The sequence below is a fragment of the Uloborus diversus genome, chromosome 4, assembly GCF_026930045.1.
Source record: "Uloborus diversus isolate 005 chromosome 4, Udiv.v.3.1, whole genome shotgun sequence".
NCBI lineage: Eukaryota > Metazoa > Arthropoda > Arachnida > Araneae > Uloboridae > Uloborus > Uloborus diversus.
The window spans coordinates 188,731,746-188,754,122 of record NC_072734.1 but is presented as its reverse complement, the minus strand read 5'-3'; the positions used below and the strand labels follow the sequence as shown (position 1 = coordinate 188,754,122).

The 22,377-nt window shown below is 32.1% G+C and overlaps 1 protein-coding gene across 1 annotated transcript in view; it reads right to left on the bottom strand.

Annotated features, from left to right (window-relative positions):
* Nucleotides 1-3,286: 3,286 nt before the first annotated feature.
* LOC129221058 (ragulator complex protein LAMTOR3-A-like) overlaps nt 3,287-22,377 on the bottom strand; it is a 20,877-nt gene continuing 1,786 nt past the window's right edge. Inside the window, exons 2-7 of the mRNA XM_054855496.1 lie at nt 21,499-21,533; nt 17,239-17,297; nt 12,113-12,246; nt 10,770-10,833; nt 7,504-7,590; nt 3,287-3,392 (exon numbers count right to left, since the gene is read on the bottom strand). Coding sequence (XP_054711471.1) covers nt 7,505-7,590; nt 10,770-10,833; nt 12,113-12,246; nt 17,239-17,297; nt 21,499-21,533 — 378 coding nt within the window. The 3' untranslated portion in view covers nt 3,287-3,392; nt 7,504. The remainder of the gene's footprint in view (nt 3,393-7,503; nt 7,591-10,769; nt 10,834-12,112; nt 12,247-17,238; nt 17,298-21,498; nt 21,534-22,377) is intronic.

Here is a 22,377-nt window from a genome sequence, read left to right as displayed (position 1 = left end):
AGATTTAAACAAAATATTGAATTGAATATTTAAAACTTTTTCGTTGCGACGCACTTCTGTCATGCATTGAGCTATACCATTGAACACGCCCTCCTCCAGGAAAGTTTTCAATTAGTGAAATGTTATATTTGGAAATGTTTTTTGTTGTTTTTCGATCCTTTGCACCCCTCAACCCCCCAAGAATGTATCGATATATCGATATTTGGAGAGCGATATATCGCGGTACTAAAATTCTGAAATCGCCCAATCCTAATTGTAGGTCATTATTGATGGATTTAATTATATGCCAATAAAGTAAACAATACAGAAGCAATCATCGTTACTGCAATTTGTTTATAATTTTTTTAATAAATTATTCTAGGTTCCTTTTAGAGAGGCAAGTTATTGAATAGCTATGGTTAATTCTTTAGCACCGGTTTAAGGGCGGTAACTTACTCCTTCAATGTTTGCATACTTAATTTTAATTTAATTTTTGCAAAATTATTCGTTATTAAACAATATTTCCCTCTTGTAAAAATTACTAATGATGTTACAAAATTAAACTTTTTAAATACCAATAAGATATGTATAGCACTTATATTCATTTTCAAGCTGAACATATATTTTTAAAGTATTATTTATTTTTTCCTAACCTCGATGTTTCCGGCATGCCGCAAAAGAACCAGGCGAGTGTTATTGAAAATATGGTGACCCCCCAATTTTGCGGCATGCCGCAAAATTCGGGGGTCACAATTCGTTTTTCTGTTTCAATATACATACCTTAAACATTATAAACTTATCTTATTCAATAAAAGGATAGCTTCTGTCCACCAGTCCCATGACTGCCTTCAAATAATTTAGCAGCTATGTTAATGGTATAATAACTGTCATGATATTGTAAAACATAATGCATCTATTGAATTGTCCCAAAGCCTGGAACTCATTCAGTGCTCAACTTTCCTCAGTTGAAAATACTTTCTGAATTCACGCAGATCGGTGGTGCTGTTAACAATGCGTGAGACACCTCCTCTAATTGTCTAGAAGTCATTCATCATTAATTTGGTTTCTTGCGTGTTATTTTTGGATAAATCCTTTTGTGTGTGTTTCTTTTGTATTGTGTGTGTGTTTTTTTTTTTTTTTTTTTTTAATCTTTACTAATAATAAAGCTCAAAGTCTCTCTGTCAGGATGTCTGTGACGCGCATAGCGCCTAGACCGTTCGACCGATTTTCATGAAATTTGGCACAAAGTTAGTTTGTAGCATGGGGGTGTGCACCTCGAAGAGATTTTTCAAAAATTCGATTTTGTTCTTTCTATTTCAATTTTAAGAACATTTCCCGGAGCAAAATTATCATACGATGGACGAGTAAATTACGAAATTATCATGACGTGGAATGGGAGAGAGAATGAACATAGCCAATTGGCGATAAATTCATCATCCATTATTTGTAAATATACAGGTGAACCAAATGACCTTTTAATTTTCTACTACGGGCAAAGCCGTGCGGGTACCACTAGTTTTAAATAAAGCTAGTTGTAATGTTTCATTCCGAGAGACGTTACCTTTTAAACTTTAACATCATTTTCTCTTGAGCAGAAGAGGTTTGTGTTTGCTTTCGAATAGTCCTTTGGTTTGCAGTTTCCAATAAACTTGACTAAATTTGACCTTGTTAATTTCTCTTACTCGCATTCTCTTTCTTTTCAAAATTCTTCACAATCATAATTATTTAAATATCTGAAAATGTTTGATTTGATTATGCTTTACTTCTATGCAAATTCTCAAGACAATACATAATTTTTAAATATTATCTTATCAAGTAGAAAGCCCAAATAGGAAGACAGGACAACAAACCAATACTGGTGACTTCAAATTACTATTTGTTGTGCTAACAAGAAAAGTTTTTGTCAAAATTTAATACAGTTGAGACAAATAATTAAACAAGAAATCATAAAGGTTGTTTAAGAATGTTAAGAAAGGTTAATGGTTGGAATAAATTGCTCATAGGACAAATGCATTCAAAATTACAATTGAAATTAAGTTTCACAAAATTAACCGAGTGATCAGGGAAATGGGGGGAAAATAAAAGCATAGTGCACAAAAGCACAGAAAAATGCGGTTAAAATTACCATCTAGTAATGAAAATATGTTGCAGTATTTCTGCTACTTTTGTTTGATGATATTTTATTAGTTCGCACTTTTTAAGCCAAATTTTTACATTAACAGATTGATTTTGGTTTTGTATCATGGAAAAAGAAATGTACATTTAAAATGTACTGCCGTGCTAAGCACAAAAGTGGTATCTACACTTTTTGTCAAAATTGAGTTATTGTTACGAGGTGGTTCTTTATAACATGTTTTACCCCTATGCAATGTTTTATTGTCATTTGTGAATTGAAACTATTTTTTAAAAAAATCTAAAAAAGTGAAATCTGGATCAAATACATGGAGGCGTAAAACTTTAAATAGCAGTTTTTCGGTTTGACCTCAGCTGCAGATACGACTTTTGCACTTAGCACAGCAGTGTAAGCAGATATTTAATAAGATAAATTGAAAATTCCTTAATTGAAACTATTTAATATTTTCAGCTGATACCTAAAATATATTTTACCTGAGCAAATACTGGTATTACGAAATTGCACGAAATACCCGTATTCGGTATTGCAATTACTAGTCCTAATTAAAGAGGTTCTACTGTAATTATGAAATCCAAATAGGCACCATGAAATGCCAGAAAAAATATTAAAATTTAAAAAAACTTAAAAACTACAAGTGCATGCTAACTTTGAATTGAAGGGCTCTGGGCAGAGTTTTTTTTTTCTTTAAAAATATTGGGTATTTTTCACCCAACCATGATGAAGGCACAAAAAATTTTAGCCTTCTGTGACAACAAAAAATTAATACAGTCAAGCTCGCTTATTGGAATATCAGTTAAAAGAATATCCGCTTAATGTAATAACCTTTCAATGTACCAATTGTTGTAACTGGTCACTTTTATCTTGGATAATGGAATATTCCACTTATTAGGATACTTTTTCTTGGCAAATTGGCTATTTCTTTAAGCCAACTTGACTGTACATAAATTAATAAAAAACTGCAGGTTTATTAATGGAACCCAAAGACACCAGGGACATGTCTCTAGTTCAGTATTGTCCCCATCTGCAATTCTTTGCTTGCTTAAAATAAATTAAAATTGAGCCTTAAAATTAATTTGTTGAGCTTATTTGTTAATTGTTTAAAGTTAATTGCTTTCAACAATTAACTTTATAATTGCAATCAAGAACAAAAAAAAGTGAAAAAACAAAACAAAATACAGAATCAAAATACTTTATTTTACTACACATAACAAAGATAAATAGGTATGTACAAAATCAATTATCATGGCCAAAACCATTCAGCCATCAAAATGTAACAGAACTGAAAAAGAAACAAAAGTTCTTGTTAATACAAATCTCCATGATAATTTTTATAATTTTAAATGCTTCAACAAAGTGGGAAAAAATTCTGAAGCTGAAAAAACTTATTTTACGAAAATTTTTAACTAAGCTTTTAAAACAAAGCTTTAATAGAAAATTTCAAGATATAGTACTTTTTCTGTTAAAATGTGTACAAGCCTTAAACGCACGGCATTTTGGAAGTACTTTAAAATAACGTTCTTTGGCTTTAACCTTTTGTTCAAATAATGAGAAAAATACTTTTAAAAATCTTAGTTTAGTTTAGGTATGGTTTATGGATAAACAACTACTTGTATTTAACTGAAGAAACAAATAATTCAGCATCAATTGTCCCAAAATATTGATAAAAATTGTAAAAATGCCTTATTTAAGTAGTACATCGTCATAGAATGAAAAAAAGTAGGCATTCTCAAGTGCACTAAACTATTTTTTAAAAAAAACATTTGTGAAGGCTTTTTTTTCCCCCTTACACAAGATTGGTGCATTAACAGGTTTAAGACTGAATTAATCGCATCTTCAGTGAATATTTTCTTGGCTATTGGGAACAAGAACATAATTCAATTTGTTCTTATTAAAGACTAAATTGAGTATGCTGCCACAAGGGCATATTTAAAGGGAGGGGGCAGGAGTGGCAAAGAGGCTTAAATTTCCAAATTTCTCATACTATTTGGCTTAGGTCCCTTGCAAAATAAATTTTTATATACGCACACTCCTGTGCTGCCAAATGACAACAAGATAGATTTAAGGCATTTTTATTTATTTATTTATTTATTTATTTATTTTTTGAAGCAAAATGAAAACCTATAACATGAATTTCAAATTTTATATTGTGCCCAGGGCGGCAAATTTCGAAGTTGAAACATGTATGGATATTCAAAAAATCAGTAATCCAACGTCAGAAAGCACAAATATTGCAAAATATTGCAGACACGTGTTTCGGTGTTACAAGGAACACCTTTTTCAATGCAAAGAAATGCGAGCTTCTGGATGAAAAGTCATCCGAGAAAAGCAACACGGTGCAACAGGAGATAGTATAAATATCAAAAACTAGAAATTAAACAAAACAAAAAGATAAAATGACACCTGGAGGCAAAATTTATTATATAACTCCATCAGGGAAAAAACCGTTAAGTAATAAATTTTCCAAGAAAACCCATAAACAATGCAAAAAGTCCAAAAATGAAACCACTCTGAATAAATTAGCAATAAATTTACCAGCAGGAAAAACTATGTATGAAAGCAATGTATCAAATGGAGAAATGCATTTAAGAACAAAGTGAAGGATAAACATATTGGAATTAGTTAATCACAAAACGAAATAAGAAAGCAAAAAATGAAAAAAATAAAAGTAAGAAATGTACGACGTTTACATAAAAAATAATATAAAAACTAAACCAATTTTAACAAAGGAGTCCACACAGAAGAAAAATAGGGAATTGCAGTAAGATCATTGACTAAATTAGAACGGTTCCTCAGGATGTGGAAAGATTCCCAAAAATCAAGATCCAACGAATTGGGGCATTTTTGGATAATTTGATAAGAGTTAAAATCAAAAGAATGATTTGATTCCCAACAGTGTTGGGCACTACTGGATTTATTCAGCTGTTGTTTCCTCACATAGTTTTGATGTTCTTTTAACCGAAATTTCAAAGAACGGCGGGACTGTCCGATGTATCCGAGTCCGCAATTGCAAACAATTTTATAGATCCCACAACAATTAAGAGGATGAATAGGATCTTTAAGAGAAGAGAAAGAAAGTTTATTAATAGGAGAAAATACCACTTGGAATTGGAATCGCTTCAGAATCTTAGCAACCTGAAAACTTATACCAGGGAAGAAAGGCAGAACATCTAAATTCTTTGTCACAAAGTGTAACACTTCACCTTACTCCTCCTCGTCATATGCTATATTTTCAATAAACATATTATTATAATAACTGTGAGATGTCAATTTTTGTCACCATCTATCTTCCCCTTGACACAATTTCATGAACCCGTCTCTCCCTCAAGGCATGACATCACTAGTGGATGACCAGCCCTTTTTACAATATCATAACTACAACTTAATAAACCATTGTTTTTTAACACAATTACTTAATATAGTATATCTACTTATGTATTTTGGAATATTTAATAATAATTAGACAAACTGACTTTTGCTGCTGATAGTGTGGTGAAGGAAAAAGCAATAATCATAAAACTTTAAAAAATAACCAAGCACCATTTAAGCATGTTTTACTTCACTTATGAAATATCTTAGTCACCTAATAATATTTTCACCTTCAACTTTTATGACTTCTACGATCAATTTGTAAATCACGTGTTTATGAAAAAAATTAATTACTACATTAAAATCGACCTTTGTACCTTCGCCCTTGTGACAAAGTTAAGAAAAAGTTGTCGATTGAAGGATTTTAAGTTGGAGTCATAGAGGAGGATTATGTAGCCTTGAACTAAAAAAGAAGGAGTTTTGAAGGAATTAAAACATGAAGGAGTTTGAAGGGCCCTTCAAAAAAATTTCCTAAATGAAGGAATATTGGAGGAGTTTTGAAGGAGCGTACGAACCCTGGATGTACATAAATTTTGTTTGTGAGAACTGGGCAGCAGCGAACAAAAAGAGAGCAGTATGAAAATGGAGCAACAGCATGTGAACTGCTTACAGCTACTTCTATCTTGTGGTCAAACACTGCCTGCACATTAGAATGTACTTTCATTCTCAACTTCCCCCTCCCCCTCCATTGCCAAAAAAAAAAAGATTTTACACATGCGTATTACAGACATTGTTGAAATTCAATTTAAGTGATACAGCTTTAGTTTAAGAATTCCTAAAAATTGTTCTACATCACAAATTAAATTTCTTTTCAAAATGAGGATGATTGGAGCATTAGTTAGAAGGTCATTACCAGCGGAGAACGTGTTTAGTTTACTAAAAAGTGATTTCTATGAATAGCTTCGATTTCTGCTCCCGAAAACCTAAAAATCACGTATTACATTTCACATTGGTAATGTGGGGAGAAAACAGGTTGGGGGATAATGCCAGCCAGATGCTGCAAGTTATTTAAAAAACTAATCAACAATTTAATAGTGCATTTAAAAAAACAGCCTAATGAAAAAATTGCTAATTTCAAGAAAAAACATTTGTATCACCAACTAAATTATTCAATGATTACAACTTTGCTTATTGAAAGAAATATACCCAACTATGTATCCCTTTTAGTTTAAAGAATTGCAATCGTTATAGAAAAAAAATTATATGAAGGTAAAAACGCTTTTTTGAAATTTTAGAGTGTCGCTTGGCTGGTTTTTGAAATGAATGATTCAATAGCAAAACAGACCATTTTAGATTTTTTTCTCCGAGCCACATGAATGCACTTCATCAGAATTAAAAACTGGTTCTTGCATGGAACAAATTCTGAGAGAAGTAATTGCTTTTTAGGTAAAAGAGTTATTTGTGATGCAAAATTGGCACTAATGTGTTTTAGTTGACAAAGAAAAAATGCATACGAGGCAGTGAGAAGCAAAGGGATGTAAGTGGCAAAACTAAAAATTTGGAGATAACCAGTACAAATGGTAGGTGAACCTCTCCTCTGTCTTGCAGCAAGAGTTAGTACTAACAGCTCTGGTATGTTCTGTTTCACCGCATGATTTAGAAAAAAATTTTGATGAAAGTCTACCTAGGACCTTATCATTATGTCATTTTACTCAAAACTTAAAAATGTCCACTTACATCCCTTTGCTTCTCACTGCCTCATTTTTTAATTTAATTTAATTTTTTTTATCATGAACATCAGGACAAAAAGCTAAAACTCAAGACAAATTATTTTTTATCAGGAATATCAGGACAACTACAAATTCTGTCTTGGGCTCTTTGTGATCCCTTTCAAGTTCTCTACATGGCATCTCAAAAAAATTTCAATCCCCCACTTTGGGAAAGCCAACTTAAATAACAAAAAACTAAAACTTTAAACTTCTACAGAAAAAAAAACTAATAGGTAAAAAATACAGCAGTCCAATACATTATTACACATTCATTATGTACTTCTAACAACATAAAAAAAAAATGTTTTCATATACCTCAGATCAAACTTTGATTATCTTCAATTGCTCTTTGTAAATCTTCAATAAAACTACTTAGTTCAGATTCAATGTTAAGTAAAAATCCTGCAATAGAAAAAAATAAAACATTATTAAACAAGAATTATAAATTTATTTCTGAATAATGTTAATTAATAATTAATTCGTTTCAAATACAGTGAAATCCCATTGCAATGAACTCCAAGGGACCCATAAAATATTTAGTTGTAACAGAATATTCGTTGTAACGGAATAGTCTTCATTGTTTTTATAAGTGTTAATTTTGCAAATCTGCTCTAATATAATTGAATCTGCAACATTTACCATTACTAACAATCTAAATTATAACTACACTCATTATTTAATCTGATAAAAAACATTGGTCGTTATCACAAAAAGTGTTGCTATTTTCTTTAGTACGAGATATTTAGTCCCAGAGAACATTATAAAATATTCTAATTTATGAATGTCACTTTACTGACCACAAGAAAAAATGAAAACTTGCTGCCCCCTTGCGAATTTGCAGAGCACATTATGTTTTGTGCTCAGAAATCAACTGCTCATAACTAGACACTGGCTTTTGTTGTCACCCATCAACTTATGCTTCAGTATGAGCAGATTTCCAAATTCAATGGCTGTTTAGTAATTACAGTTATACCGTTACAGTTTGTGAAAGCTGTTTTCAGTTTCTGAAAACAGCAATAAGTATAAAATATTCAAACTATGTTGAGAAAAACATTTCGTCGAAATGAATTTTTGGGAAAAAAACCGCTTTGTTCAAACAAGATTTTTTATATATTATCTTAATGCGTTTTAAAACGGGACAAAATGTTTTGTTTGTCGTAACGGATATTTTGTTGTGTCGGTATTCCTTGTAACGAGATTTGATTGTAACTGCCAATTACAATGTCAAATTAAAGCATGATGCTTTTGCAGTACATATTTCCACAGCTAAAACTATTTTAAAACACAGGTTTTTTAAAAGTTTTTTTTTTTTTTTTTAATGCAATAAGTTCCAACATTTTCCTGAACTCACATGCACATGCAAAAAGAATGAAACATACTGAAAACAAAAGTATGGAGGCTGAGCTACTATACAAAATAAAGCCCAGGAAGAACTTATTTTGCGCCGAGAGGATTTGGTTTCTAGAAGACAGGATTCAAAACTCTATAGTTAGTCCTGAGAAAGAAATTTCCTCAAGAATTTTTCAGTGTTAATTCCTGAGAAATTGCCGGCTTTGAGAGTCAAAAACCAATCAATGAAGTATTCAATTTATAGTTCGATCAAATCTGACCTTGAAGATTGTGAAGACCGTGGAGTTAGATTTGCCCCAACTATAGTCTAGGACCAAAACACTAGAACAAAAACTATACCACTTTGAACTCATGGGGTTCATGAGAGCGTATTCTTATATGAAACTAAGACAGAATGTAATAATGTAGAGACTTTATTAGAATTTTACACAGAACAAATCGGAAAAACTGTCAGCTTTGACCAGGGAACCATAGGAAGTGTAGTAAATTTTTCAAATGCAATAAGCAGTAGATGAAAGGGTATAGTGAAAAATTCTCTATGACACATAAATCAGCCTTTGTCCACCTGGTGTTGAAATATTAAGTCAAAGTCAAGCAACATTTTATGAAAAGTCCCACACTTAGTAAGAAATAGAAGTTTCTGGGAACAGTGATCAGATCAACATCATTTTTAAATTTTCAACAAAGCTACAGCAACTGTTTATGAGTCCATTTCCAGCTAAATTTGGTGATTATTTTTTAAGCTAGAAAATCGCCCGTTAAGGTATTACGGGTGAAAATTGCTTCTACATTTGAACCAAGCAATTGCCTGTTTGAGGATAGTTTGATACTTGAAATTTTAACCCTCACTCCAGTGGATGAACACTTAACTCCAGTAGGTAGCGTTCATTGTTGACCAGTTTTTCTTTTCTTCAATCTCCTAAATGAGTTTTACCAATAAAACAGTTAAGCTACCGGATCCAGTTTAGCTTTGTAAAAATAAAGCATTCCCTGCATGTCAAACATTGCCAGAAAATAATATTAAATTATCATGCTATTGCACGAGTTTCATTGTCGGTGTGTCAGCGTTACTCGATCAGTGAATTGGCTATTATATACATGAGGATACGATCAGATATTAAGAACTTATATCCTCATAAGGGAGTAAGGGACACGGGTAGGTGATTTAAGCGCCAAAAACATGTTTCCCCAGTGTCTTTTGATTGCTACTTACATCAATTTCTTTTTGCTTCCTTTTACAAAAAAGGAAGTATTGTATTCGCGAAAAAATTCACTCAAAAATCGGCCTTAATTTCCATTTGGCTCACCTCCGAATGAATGCTGAGTTTTATTTTCAACCCGACCACACGTGGATATATGCCTAGGAACGTACAGACACCCGAAATATTCATTTTGATTACCCCCGAGTTAATTACGAGTTTTCTCGTGACGTGCGTATGTGCTTATGTATGTCGCATAACTCAAGAACGGTATGTCCTAGAAAGTTGAAATTTGGTATGTAGGCTGCTAAAGGGATCTAGTTATGCACCTCCCCTTTTGGTTGCATTCAGGTGTTTCTAAAGGGGTATTTTGCCCCTTTTTTGGGGGGAAATCATTGTTAATTTCGATGCAAACTCAAGTGGTGTTATTATTTGGCGGACACTTGGCGATATATCACCAGTCTTTTGGTCGCCAAATTTTGTCACCAACTTGGCGACAAATTTGGCGATTTTTTTATTTTTATTTTTTTTAAAATCTGGTTTCAATTTGGCCACTGTTGGTGATATTTAGAGAGTAAACTATTGAATCACATTAAAATTGCCAATGATGGGGAAATAACATTAAATTGGAGTAAAAGGAAGTCATGTGATGCACACATCAGCTTGTTTCATTACAACACAACGTATGGCTTCATGGTGAGGATCAAAAAGCAATAAAAGAAATGTTGATACTAGTTTAGATAAAAAATTTGAGGTGTAAGATCAATAAAGGTAGTATATAAACTAATTAGTTCTCTAAGAACGAAACACTAGTATTAAAATACTATTTTTTTTTCTCAGAACATATTTTCAATACCAATTCCCACAAAGGAAATTCTTTGCTTTTGTGTGCATACAAGTTATTTACTAGTTCTACTTTCTCTTGACCAACCTCATGATGCACTAAGACTCTGCCAGAGATAAATATTCTAAATGTGTAAATAATAGTAAATCAAATGGCTTCTTTTTTTTAATCAGAAGTTTATTATTTACCTGTATTTGCTTTTGAAGTTGCAATTAGAGTAATCATTAGAGGACTTTTGTTGAACAGAACAACCTGAAAAATTAAAACAAAAAATTAACACAGGTAACATATTTAAACAGCAAATTTCTTTAACACAATAAAGTTATAATTATAAGCACATGATTTGGATTGATATTTGTAAAAAATGTGTGGCCTTAAAATAGCTTGAAGTTCCTTACAAGACATTTTAAAATTAAACAAATAAACTTGCAATCGCAATGAAGAAAAGTTAAATTTTTGAGTTAGTTGTAACGTCTTTTTAAAAAGTTTCATTTTTCTGATAGTTTTTCTACCAAACTAAACTTGCCATGTGAAGGTAATTTTAAAAGTTAAAAATTTTGTGCATATGTATATTGATGAAACACAATGGGAAAATTTGAAGCTTATTCAACTCACATTCAATTGGTCACCACTGAACCTCTTATTTAAACTTAATACGTTTTTTGCTTAATTTCACTTTATCAGTATTTTTTTTAAAAATGTGTTACTCTAACATTTTTCAGTTTAATATAATTTTGAAAATTGTATTTTTATTTAAATACCCAAGACTCTATAACAAAAATAGAAAACTTTAACTTATCCAAATTAAATTATTTCGAATACTTTTCTCTGTACTAATACTTTAAAGCATTAAAAGTCAACTATTTATTTATGTGTCTGGTTTTATGTACTCACAGTTAAATAACCACAAAAAGATCACCCAATAACAAAATTTCTTGTTGTATATCAATGTCAATTTTCACTTTTTCAAAACATCACAGCTGACAATTTTTAATAACAAATCAGTAGCCTACTGTAAAAGCACTTACTTTTCCAAGGCTTTAATTTTTACCAGCCTGTCATGATCGCAAAAGAGCCTTGCGAAAGGTTTCAACTTTATTTATATAATCCAATTTCATACTTCTCATATAAAATTCGCAAAATTTTTGGCTCGTAAAATCATTAATATCATTTTTACAAAAATAACAGCTCACAAAAATAGGTGTTTTTTAAAGCACATTCACGAAAAAGTATCAAAAAATTCTATTTTCAGAAAAATTCTCAGTTTTAAAAAAGAAATTTATCATTTCTACTTGAAACAAACCTTGTATTTTTTTTTTTTCACACAGAAAGTAGATTTATTAAATTTTCTATGCACTGCATGCATAAGCAACTTTTTAGTTTCATGTGTTTTTTTTTTTTTTGCTACTGATTATTTCTCAGATTGGTAAACAGTGCGAAGCCTGTTAAGTCAAAATACAAGGGTATTTATTTGTTACTTCTTGTCATCAGACTGTTTCAGAATTCATTCATTTTGAAATCGCATTCTTACCTGAAAGCTACTAAACATACAAATGATTCTTTTATTTCTACCACTCCCTAGCTTTCCAGCTTGTTCAACAGCTAAGCTTAGCGATGCTAAAAATCCGGCTTTCGAGACGACTTCTGGAGTATCCGCAGTATTGACTGAAACACAAACAAGCTCGGGTTCACAAGAATCTTAAATTCATGAAAACAATGTACAGTGGCTCCCAAAAGTGTTCGTACACTTTGAAATTTTTTAGTAAAACCAAAATAACTCGGAACTGAATTCGAATATGAAGTCCAATATTTTTTCACATCATTCCTAAGTCATTCTAAATACATCCCATTGGTTCTTTTCAAAATACTGACGGATTTTCTTTTTGAAATGGGTCAGAAAACGAAGAGACAGAGAAAAAACACGCCACCAAAGTCATCGTACACTCAAATATTTTCAAATAAATTCATGTTTAAAATTATCATATGCCGTTTTATTAATATTTTTGCAGTGTGTTGACCCTTATAAGTCATTTGGCTTTAATTTTTTGTTTATTTATTCCTTAATATTGTGCTTATTACTATAAAATGGCTGGTATTCGTAACAAACCGCAAACACCATTCAAAATTTGAATTTTTTTCCCACAGTAGCGGTAAATTGGTTTGAAATGTCTCTAATGTAGTTAATTTATTTGTTTGTATATGAAAGTGCTTGATAAAATGCTTTAAAGTAAGAAATCGGACCGAAAACAAGGTAAGAAAAGGTCAACCGGCAAAGTTGACAAAACGTAATCGGAGATTTAAAGTTAAAAGAATTATGAAAAATACACATTTGAGTGATGTAAAAGTTTCTGCAGAGTTAAATGAAACATTTTACATTTAATTTTCACCTAAAATTGCTCGTCAAGTTATCTGATTAGCTGGGTTAAATGAGACCTCTTCCAGCAGAAATTTTCTTGATCGTGCGAAAAACAGAAAGCTTACGCTTTTCGTCGCAAAACCAATGATAAATAATCTCAAAACGTTTTAGAATTACGTCTTACTTACAGATAAAAATTAATTCAACATTTTTGGTTAAATTGTTGTATAACTGTAAGTAGAAGAAAAAATTAGGCACTTAATCTTAAGAACTTATTTGGATCAGTTAATCAGGACCGTGGAGGTGTTCTAGAGTGAGGGTGCATTTCAGCATCAGGACTTGGTAGTTTGGAGTTTTTGGATGAAATAATGAATCATGCTGTTCCTATAAATATTTTAAAAACCAATTTTGAACTCTTAGCCAAAAATTTGATTATTGGGAACAACTTTGTTTTCTATCAAAATAACGATAAGAAGCACACGATTTTCAACGTTTGCGTCTAGTGCCTCGAAAATTGTCCTAAAATTTTGAAAATACCCCCTCAATCTCCAGATTTTAACTTAATGTAACGTATTTATAGATATCTGGGGGCTAGATTACGAAAATAGGGCTTCAAAACGAAAATAGAGCTAGAAATAGTAAGACTCGAAGTGTGGTTGAACACTTACTCAGAAATTACGCAAAAAAAAAAGAAAGAAAAAGAATGAAATTTATTCCCAGACGTTTAAAAGGTGTTATGAATGCTGTATGATATTCTACTAATTAATAACTTAATCAAAAGTTAGATTATTCAATAATATATAGACATTTTATAAAGTGTACGAAGACTTTTGTGAGATAAAATTTCCGGCACTTTTTGGTTTTTGGTTTTTAAAAAATTAAGTTTTAATATTTTTTTAAAACTTTTCATGTAGTTTTGCTAAAAATAGACCATAGATCTTATAATTAAATACCTATTTCGGAATATTTATTCTAACCAATGGATTTGGGCCTATTTCGTTGAAAGTCGAAGGTGTACAAAGACTTTTGGGAGCCACTGTATGAACAGTAAACAATACAGTAAACTCCCGATTATCCGCGGAATAGGGTGGCACGGTAACCGCGGATAAGCAAAAAAACGCGGATAATCCGAATGATGGGCAAAAAACAATACTTAGTGCATGCAATAGATAAAAAATATTAAGGACACTCACACAATCATTTTAATTATAACCAGTGATGCTCCCATCAATTTTTCTGAGGGTATACTTCCAGCAAACGATTAAGTACAATTTGTGTATGTAATCATATATATGGTATGTCATAATATAAAAATTTATGAGGCTTGAGAGTATACGGCATATATGGAGTATACCCTATGGGAACACCACTGATTACAACAAGAAACATTGCCAGGGTCAGATTTGGAAGTGTGGAGGCCCTGAGGCAAGGAAGGATATATATATCCGATATTTTGGAAATGTGAAAGTTATTTTGTAAAAATTTTATTGTGGGGGAGCCCCTTTGTTGTGGAGGCCCCGGGGCAGTAGCCCCACCTGCCCTCCCTTAAATCCTGCCCTGAACATTGCTGCATTGCATCGACTAACATTGAACATAAAAAATATATGTAAAATTTAAAGGTGAACAACAACACAATCATAAGTTTAAAAAAAAAAAAGAAATGTGAAAGAACTCGCGGATAATCCGAGCCGTGGATAATCCGACCGACGATAATCGGGAGTTGACTGTACAATGATACATGAAATATTTTGTAAATACATTTGTAAAGTTTCAATTTGGACAAGTTTGTTTAAAAAACTGTCTTTTTACAATGGAATGACTCTCATATCACATAATTAGCTTCTCAAAAAAATTAAAATATTTACCTTTCTGTGATATGTTCAAAAAATCTAAAGAAAGTGAACATGCAAATAGGAATAAAAGTAGCAGACATGATTCAAGGTTACAAAGAATGCATCTTTTAATGTAAAAAAAAGCAAGTAGATAAAAAGGCATTTGAAGAATTTGATTCTGTTGTTATCTTGTTGCTACATCCGTACAATTTCATCCAAGACATTCGTAAGTTTATCTCTTTCGCATTGAAAAAAAAAAAAAGCTTCTTTATAATCTAGAAACATATCGGAAATTCGTATTGGTATTTATTATTTTTGCATAGTGTTTTTGAGCTCTTTAGTGTCTCAAATGTTTCTCTAAACTAACAAATAGCTTGATGTTTTTATAAGAAATAGCTGAGAAGCTCATCATTTTAATAGTCAAAGTTCGAAAACAAAATAAAATAAGCTCAAAAATGACTTCGTAAAAATATGTTTTAATCCAATTAAATTATCAAAAGAGTAAGGTTTATTATTATTGTTGTTTTAAGGTTTTTTTACTTATTAATGTTTTTTATTTGTTTTTGAGAAAGAAAGAGAAAGAAAGCTTTTATCTAATTATAATGCAAAAATCCATTCATTTTTATAAGCAACTAGTGGCACCCGCACGGCTTCGCCCGTAATGGAAAGATTAAAGGTCTTTTGGTTCGCCTGTATATTTACAAATAATGTATGGTGAATTTTCTCGCCAATTGGCTTGTACCGACGTTACAGTTCCACGTTATGATAATTTCGTATCTCGCCAATTGGCTTGTGCCCATGTTACGGTTCCACGTTAGGATGATTTCGTAATTTATGATAGTTTTTTTCTTAAAATTGGAATAAAAAAAGAACCACATCGAATTTTCGAAAAATCGCTTCGAGGTGCACACCCCCATGCTACATACTAACTTTGTGCCAAATTTCATGAAAATCGGCCGAACGGTTTAAGCGCTATGCGCGTCACAGACATCCTACGGACATCCTACAGACATCCTACAGACATCCTCCAGACATCCTCCGGACAGAGAGACTTACTGCTTTATTATTAGTAAAGATAAAGATAATGCATAGTAGTTGATGAAAAGGAAAATTTTCCATCTGATATCCACTTATTCATGAAACGTTCCTCTACTTCAAAACAATGGCTCCGCACTTAAAAACAAAATTCAAAATGTATTTTGATCTGTAGTAGAGATGTACCGAGTAGCACTTTGGCCGAGTAGCCGAGTACCGAGTACTCGGCCTTTTACTACTCGGCCGAGTACCGAGTTACCGAGTAACTCGGCCTTTCACTACTCGGCCGAGTTTCCCAGTACCAATTATGTTGAAAGAAGGACCACCGACACACACCGATGAATTTTGAACTTATTGCAATAGTAGTATAGACCTCCTTGTCCATATAATAGTTTTTAAACTAAATTCCTGCTGAAATTTAACTACAAAATTTTGCAAAAATAATATTTTTTAAATTAAAAATGAATAAATAAAAGGTATGACTTATCAAGTTGGAATTAAAACAAATTATACAAATTTATTCATTATAGGTCTAGTTCGCTAAACATAAATAATTTTTAAAAGCAAAAAAATCAATGTGCAGGAACACTGCAGACACGTTTTTCTGTGTTACAAGGATCGTCTTTTCAGTGCATAACATGTGAACTAAAGAATGTAAAGGCATACGACAAAAAATTCGACTTTTGCCGGATGCCTTTAAATCAACGAGATCACATTTTGTGCATTGAAAAAGAAATTCCTCGTAACGCCAAAACACGTGTCTGCAGTGATCCAGCACTGTGCTTCTAACGTTGTTTTATTTCCTTTTATTTTTAAAGCTAAGGTATTTTTATATATATCTTATAACTAATTTTAGTTTGTAGCAAAAATTCCATATTTGCACAATTTTTAACAAAAAAGTTTTATTAACTTTCGAGACATTCGAACCAAGATTTATTCCATTGAAGTATTTCAAACTTCATTATTCTCAAAATTTAAATTTGAATTGTAAATGGTTGCAGAAAATTATATATGCTTGAGCTTTTTTGTTAATTTTAATATATTCAATTTTTTGCAACTACTCGGTATTGGCCGAGTATCTGATCAAAATTTGGCCGAGTACCGAGTACTCGGCATATTGGCCGAGTAGGCCGAGTACCGAGTACTCGGTACGTCTATAATCTGTAGCAAAACTAGCAGTCCTGCTATATTTAACAGTATTTCCAACAGATAGATTCATTATGGAAAAAGTTACTTACCAATTACTTTATTGCATGTTCCTCCCCCCCCCCCCACATGAAACACAAAGGAACATTTGTTGCTTTTAAAGTAGTTTATAGAATGATTGATACTCTCAAAGATTAGAGTTAATGAACATCATCAAGGTACTCTTCCATAATTTAAGAATGTAATTAAGAAATGGAAGCAATTTAATACGAAAAAATTCACAAGTACCTTTTATAACAGGAATACCATCCCGATCAGTTATTAATATAGCATGTAAGCCATCAACCCTGAAAAGGGAACACAAATAGCATAAATCAACAGAAAGATAGCAAAAGGAACTGAAAAAAAATGGTAAAGAATTTATAAATCAACTGAAAAAGGAAAAAAAAAAAAAAAAAACAGGATAAGGCAAATAACTTTTAGGCCCAATTAATAAAGGCTCAATTAATTTTAGACCCAACAAACAGTAATATTAATTTGTGTGTATTTGATATTGCTGGGGTTTATGTTCATTGTCTGATTTAAAAGTTCTTAAATTTTAATTAAGTGACATGTATCTGCTTTGAGAAGTTAAAAATAAGGATCACAAGACTGAAAACAATTTTCAACTGCAAAGTTATTTAGAAAAATAATGCACAGATTGCAGTCAATTAAGAAGTAAAATACAAAAGGAAAGAACAAGTTACATCAGGGCCGTATGCAAGGGGGTGGTTTATATGGTTCAAATCCCCTCCGAAATTTTTCATCCAAAGAAATGCTTCCCTTTATTTATTTATTTATATATTGGTGACAAAAATAATATTATTGTTATTATTATTTCAATTTTATTTGTGAAATGAAATTAGTATGACTGAAAAATTGTACAAACTCACTACCAAACGGCACGACCTTGAGGGTCACGGATTTGGACAAAATTATAGATATAGGTCAATTCCGACTAAATATGAGCCCAGGTATAGCAGTTTGACTGCATAGGTACTAGTTCGAATGCAATGGGGGTCCAAAGTTGATAATTTGGACCCAGAAATGCAATGGAGTTACCTTTAAAATTACCATTTTTTTCGCTTCTTCTACTATTGTACTGCAGTATGAGCCGTTCGCATGCTTACCTTTAAATTAATTACTTTGAATACTAATATTTAATAAACGGTTCTCAAATTGGCTACTACTTTTAATTTCACTAATTTGAATGCCAAAATAACATAGTAACGGGATATTTATCGTTTGCAAATGAAACTATTATTTTTGTTTTATACTATTACCCATCGTCATGGTACATGATTACTATGACGGTGGTTGTTTAATTGTCTGCTAGTAAACAGTATTTATCGTTTGCTAATAAAAACATTTACTTTAACTGGATATTTATCGTCTGCTATCAAAGGGATCCCACATTGATAAGCAAAAAAAGGGAGAAGAGAAAAAGCTCTGATTTATTGCACATGGCACACAAAAGTACAAGATCGTTTCGACTTTTCAAATAACTTAGATAATGCCCGTAAATAAATACGTGTTCTCCCTTATACTCAATTTACTAACAAAAGATGCCAAAGGTGTGTTGGGAGATCGAACATAGTGTCCAATTCTGAAATTTCAATGGAAACTCATTGCATTTCTGGGGCCAAACTGGCAAGTTTGGACCCTCGTTGCAGAGAAACTAGGGCCTATGCAGTCAAACCGCTTTATCTGCGTTCATATCTAGTGGGAATGGACCTATAACTAGAATTTTGTCCAAATCTGTGACCCTCAAGGTCGTGCCGTTTGGTCGTCAGATTGTGTGAAATGCAATCATTATGTAGCAATATGGGGTTTTGTAAGAACATCCCCTCCCTCCATTTAGATAACTTATTGTAGCAAAAATCAATAGAATACACATGAAACCAAATTTGATAGACCATATACATGTTTCGAAAAATGTGTTTGGTAACCCCCCCCCCCCAAAAAAAAGTCTGGTTTTGGCCCCGAGTTATATCTATAGCACATCATTTCTTGTTGTCGTCTGGCCTGTAAAAGTTGAGGAAGAAAGCCTTGCTGATTGTTGACCACCCTGAGTATTATTTTGAAGCCCAGTGCTTTAGACTTGGGTTACATTAAAAGAAATCTCCAGATTTGCTGCCTGAGGTGATATTATCGCTTGAGGACAAAGGAAAATCCAATTAATGCCTACATTTTTAGAGAGTTTTCAGCTTAATTTCATATTTCTCGTTGCTGTGATAAAGCATTTCAATGACCTACATTAAAAATCATTGGGTAACGAAAGTGCGTTAATCAACTGATTACAATGAAATGCAGTAGTTGCATTCAACTTTGTTGCTTTTACAGCTAAAGAAGTTTTAATACTAAAAGTCTAAGAAAGTTTTATACTTTTCCTCACATAAGGAAGATGGGTATTTTCTCAAGATGAAATCTTAGATTACAAAGGTAAGATCAGAACACTTACAAAATCCTTTTCGAAATATTTTGCATTTTGAGTAAAAAAGGGACCAAACGCAACTGTTTGGAAGCCGATATATGGACTCGGTAACACATAAAGGAATATATTTCGTCACGGCCCAAGCCAAATATTACAAGTATACTTTGAAGATTTATATTAGAAACTATTGAACTCCTTATTCACAATGTGAGTGGTTTAAAATGAATTTCATGAGGGAGCTGTGCCTCTTCCATTACCCCCTTTAAATATTCTTTTGTATTAAATATTGTTTGATGAACCTCCAGAAAATATGTGTAACTCCAGCTTATTCACCAGCAGACTTCATAAACATTAAAATCCAGTCTAAGAAAATTTAGAATGTCCAAGAATTTTACAGCCTTACACACCCAAGATTAACCAATACCGAAGAAAATTCAAACATGTTTGATTGCACATTTTCTCTTTGAAAACGTAAGATTCTCCTTGACACCATGTCCAAGTTAGGGAGATAACTGACGGATAAATATTACGATTAAGCAATGAGTAACCTGATATGAACACCAATAGATTCAACCACTTATATGTTACACTAGCAGTACCCGCACAGCGAAGTCAATGCTAAGAATTTAAAGGAAGTCTGTTGAATAAAAAACAATTACCCCCCCCCCCCCCCCTCTACCTTTCTGATGTAAAATGATCATTTCTAATCATTTCACATCATGATAAGTTAACCCGGGAAAAAACTCAAAATAAAGGTTTTTTCAAAAATCGGTCAATTTTCAAAATATTTTTAATCATCATATTTGAAATTAAAATTGCTACACTATAGTATAATAAAAGATTTGCCTGGTGTGATTGGTTAGGGGTCTGTGACAAAATGAACACAAAAAAGGGTTAAAAATCACATAAAACATTGAATTAAGAAAAAACTAACTAGAAATTTAGAATTTTGGCTTTGAGGTGCAAACCTAATGGGTACATTCGAATTTTGTGCCAAGTTTCAGGGCTGTAGGTGCTATGGGGGCTTCTTGCCAACAAAGAAACACGGACAGTTTTATATACATGGATAATACTACTGTATTTCAGTTATTTTTTAGCTGTATCATGTTCCTTGTTAATTTTGTTCATAAATTTTTGAAATATGAGTAATGTTTTATCATTTAACTATTTAACTTGATATTTAAATAGATTAATAGAAATCTAAATAAATAAAATTTATGTAAGACTTCAAACTGATATGTATTTGTCATGTAAGTTAACATCAATTACATACTTAAGATATTTGTTCTTCACTGATTCATGAGTGAACCTTCACTGTAAAACATTGATGTACCCCTAGTATAGGCCAAATAACATTTTTTAAAATTAATTTTTTAATTCTACAAGCTCTATATCAAACTTCTCTGCATTTTACCATCAAAATGCAGATACTTAATTTATAAGAATAATAAATAATATAATTCATAAAATATTATTTATGAAACAACTTTAAATAATACTCTAATGTACACCCAGTACCAGATTTTTCCAGCAATCTGCGACACAAATGAAAAATCAAAACCTACTCCGCAAGATATACCGACTTTAGATTAATCGTTAAATCTAAATTGACATGAAGAAAGGCTGAAGTACATGCACTCTGTGCCCAATTACATAACAGAAAGTATGCTAACTCATTAGATGAAATAAAGGATTTTTTTTTTTTTTTCTTTAAAAAAACTTGTTTTCTTGCCTAAGAAGTCATCTACAGACTTCCTCTAGAGTCTACGACCCAAGTCGCAGTTTCTGTTACTGCGAGAGTACACATATATCCAGGGCCCAATTAAGATATCAGGGGGCCCTAGGCCATATGCTTTTTCGGGGCCCTTGTGCAGTCAACCCCTTTCAATTTTAACCACCGGCAAAAAGTTTTAGCTATTGGCTTTAAAAAAAATAACCATTTGGGCCTTTGAAAAATGGGGGCCCTAGGCCACGGCCTAGTTGGCCTATTCAGTAATCAGGCTCTGCATATATCATTGGTAAAAATAATTTGTTGCAGAAAGAGCAGTACTTAACAGCAATTTAAAAATACTAACTTTTTAATAATGTCTTGCAGAAATTTCTTTGCATCCTGAAATTAAATATTTAAATTGAAATAAATTTTTAAATTTAAATGAGTATACAATATAAAATTTTTATGAGTTATAAAACATACAATACATAACTTATAAACATAAAAAAATCACAGAAAAACCGACAGCAAATCATTTTTTCACCATATTTAATGAAAATATTGAAGGTAATCTGATACATAGTAATTTGTTCTTCAAATTAAAACGAACCTAGGAGGAGCAAGCCGGGGCCTTGCCCCAGCATTAACTTTTGGGTTGGCAACACCCTATCTCTGTGGGAGGGGGGGTGAAAATCAATATAAAAGCTTGAAGAAAGATGGGAGAGCAAGATTTTCCCCAGCTCAGGAAAAGTGTAAATCTGGCCCTGTCCTTTCCCCTCCCCTGAAATGTTACTAAAATATATCCATGCTTTGCTGCTTTTTTCTCTTGCCCAATCACTCAGACATGAACATGGAAAACTGCTGATCAACTCCATTCAACAAGTGAATTAAAATGTTGTTTTACTTCTATTTTAACTATTCATAGTTTAAGCAGGAGATTAGAAAAGAATGGATCAGTAAGAGTGTGTACGAAGTTTTACTTTCTGATCAGTTGGACAACTGATGTATTTTTATTGCTCCTGCCCCCCCCCCCCCAATTGATATAATCACTTTTTTTACTGAAAATTACATTTCTTTTGGACAATTACAATTTTTAACAAGAGTTATCTTATATTTCTAGACAATTCCAAAAACCATTGTTTGATTTCAAATCCTATTGGATTTCAGATGATTTTGAATTTGAGACAAAGATTTGAGAAAGAGATTATATAGTGAAGCACAGTTTATACGTTTCTGACGGGAC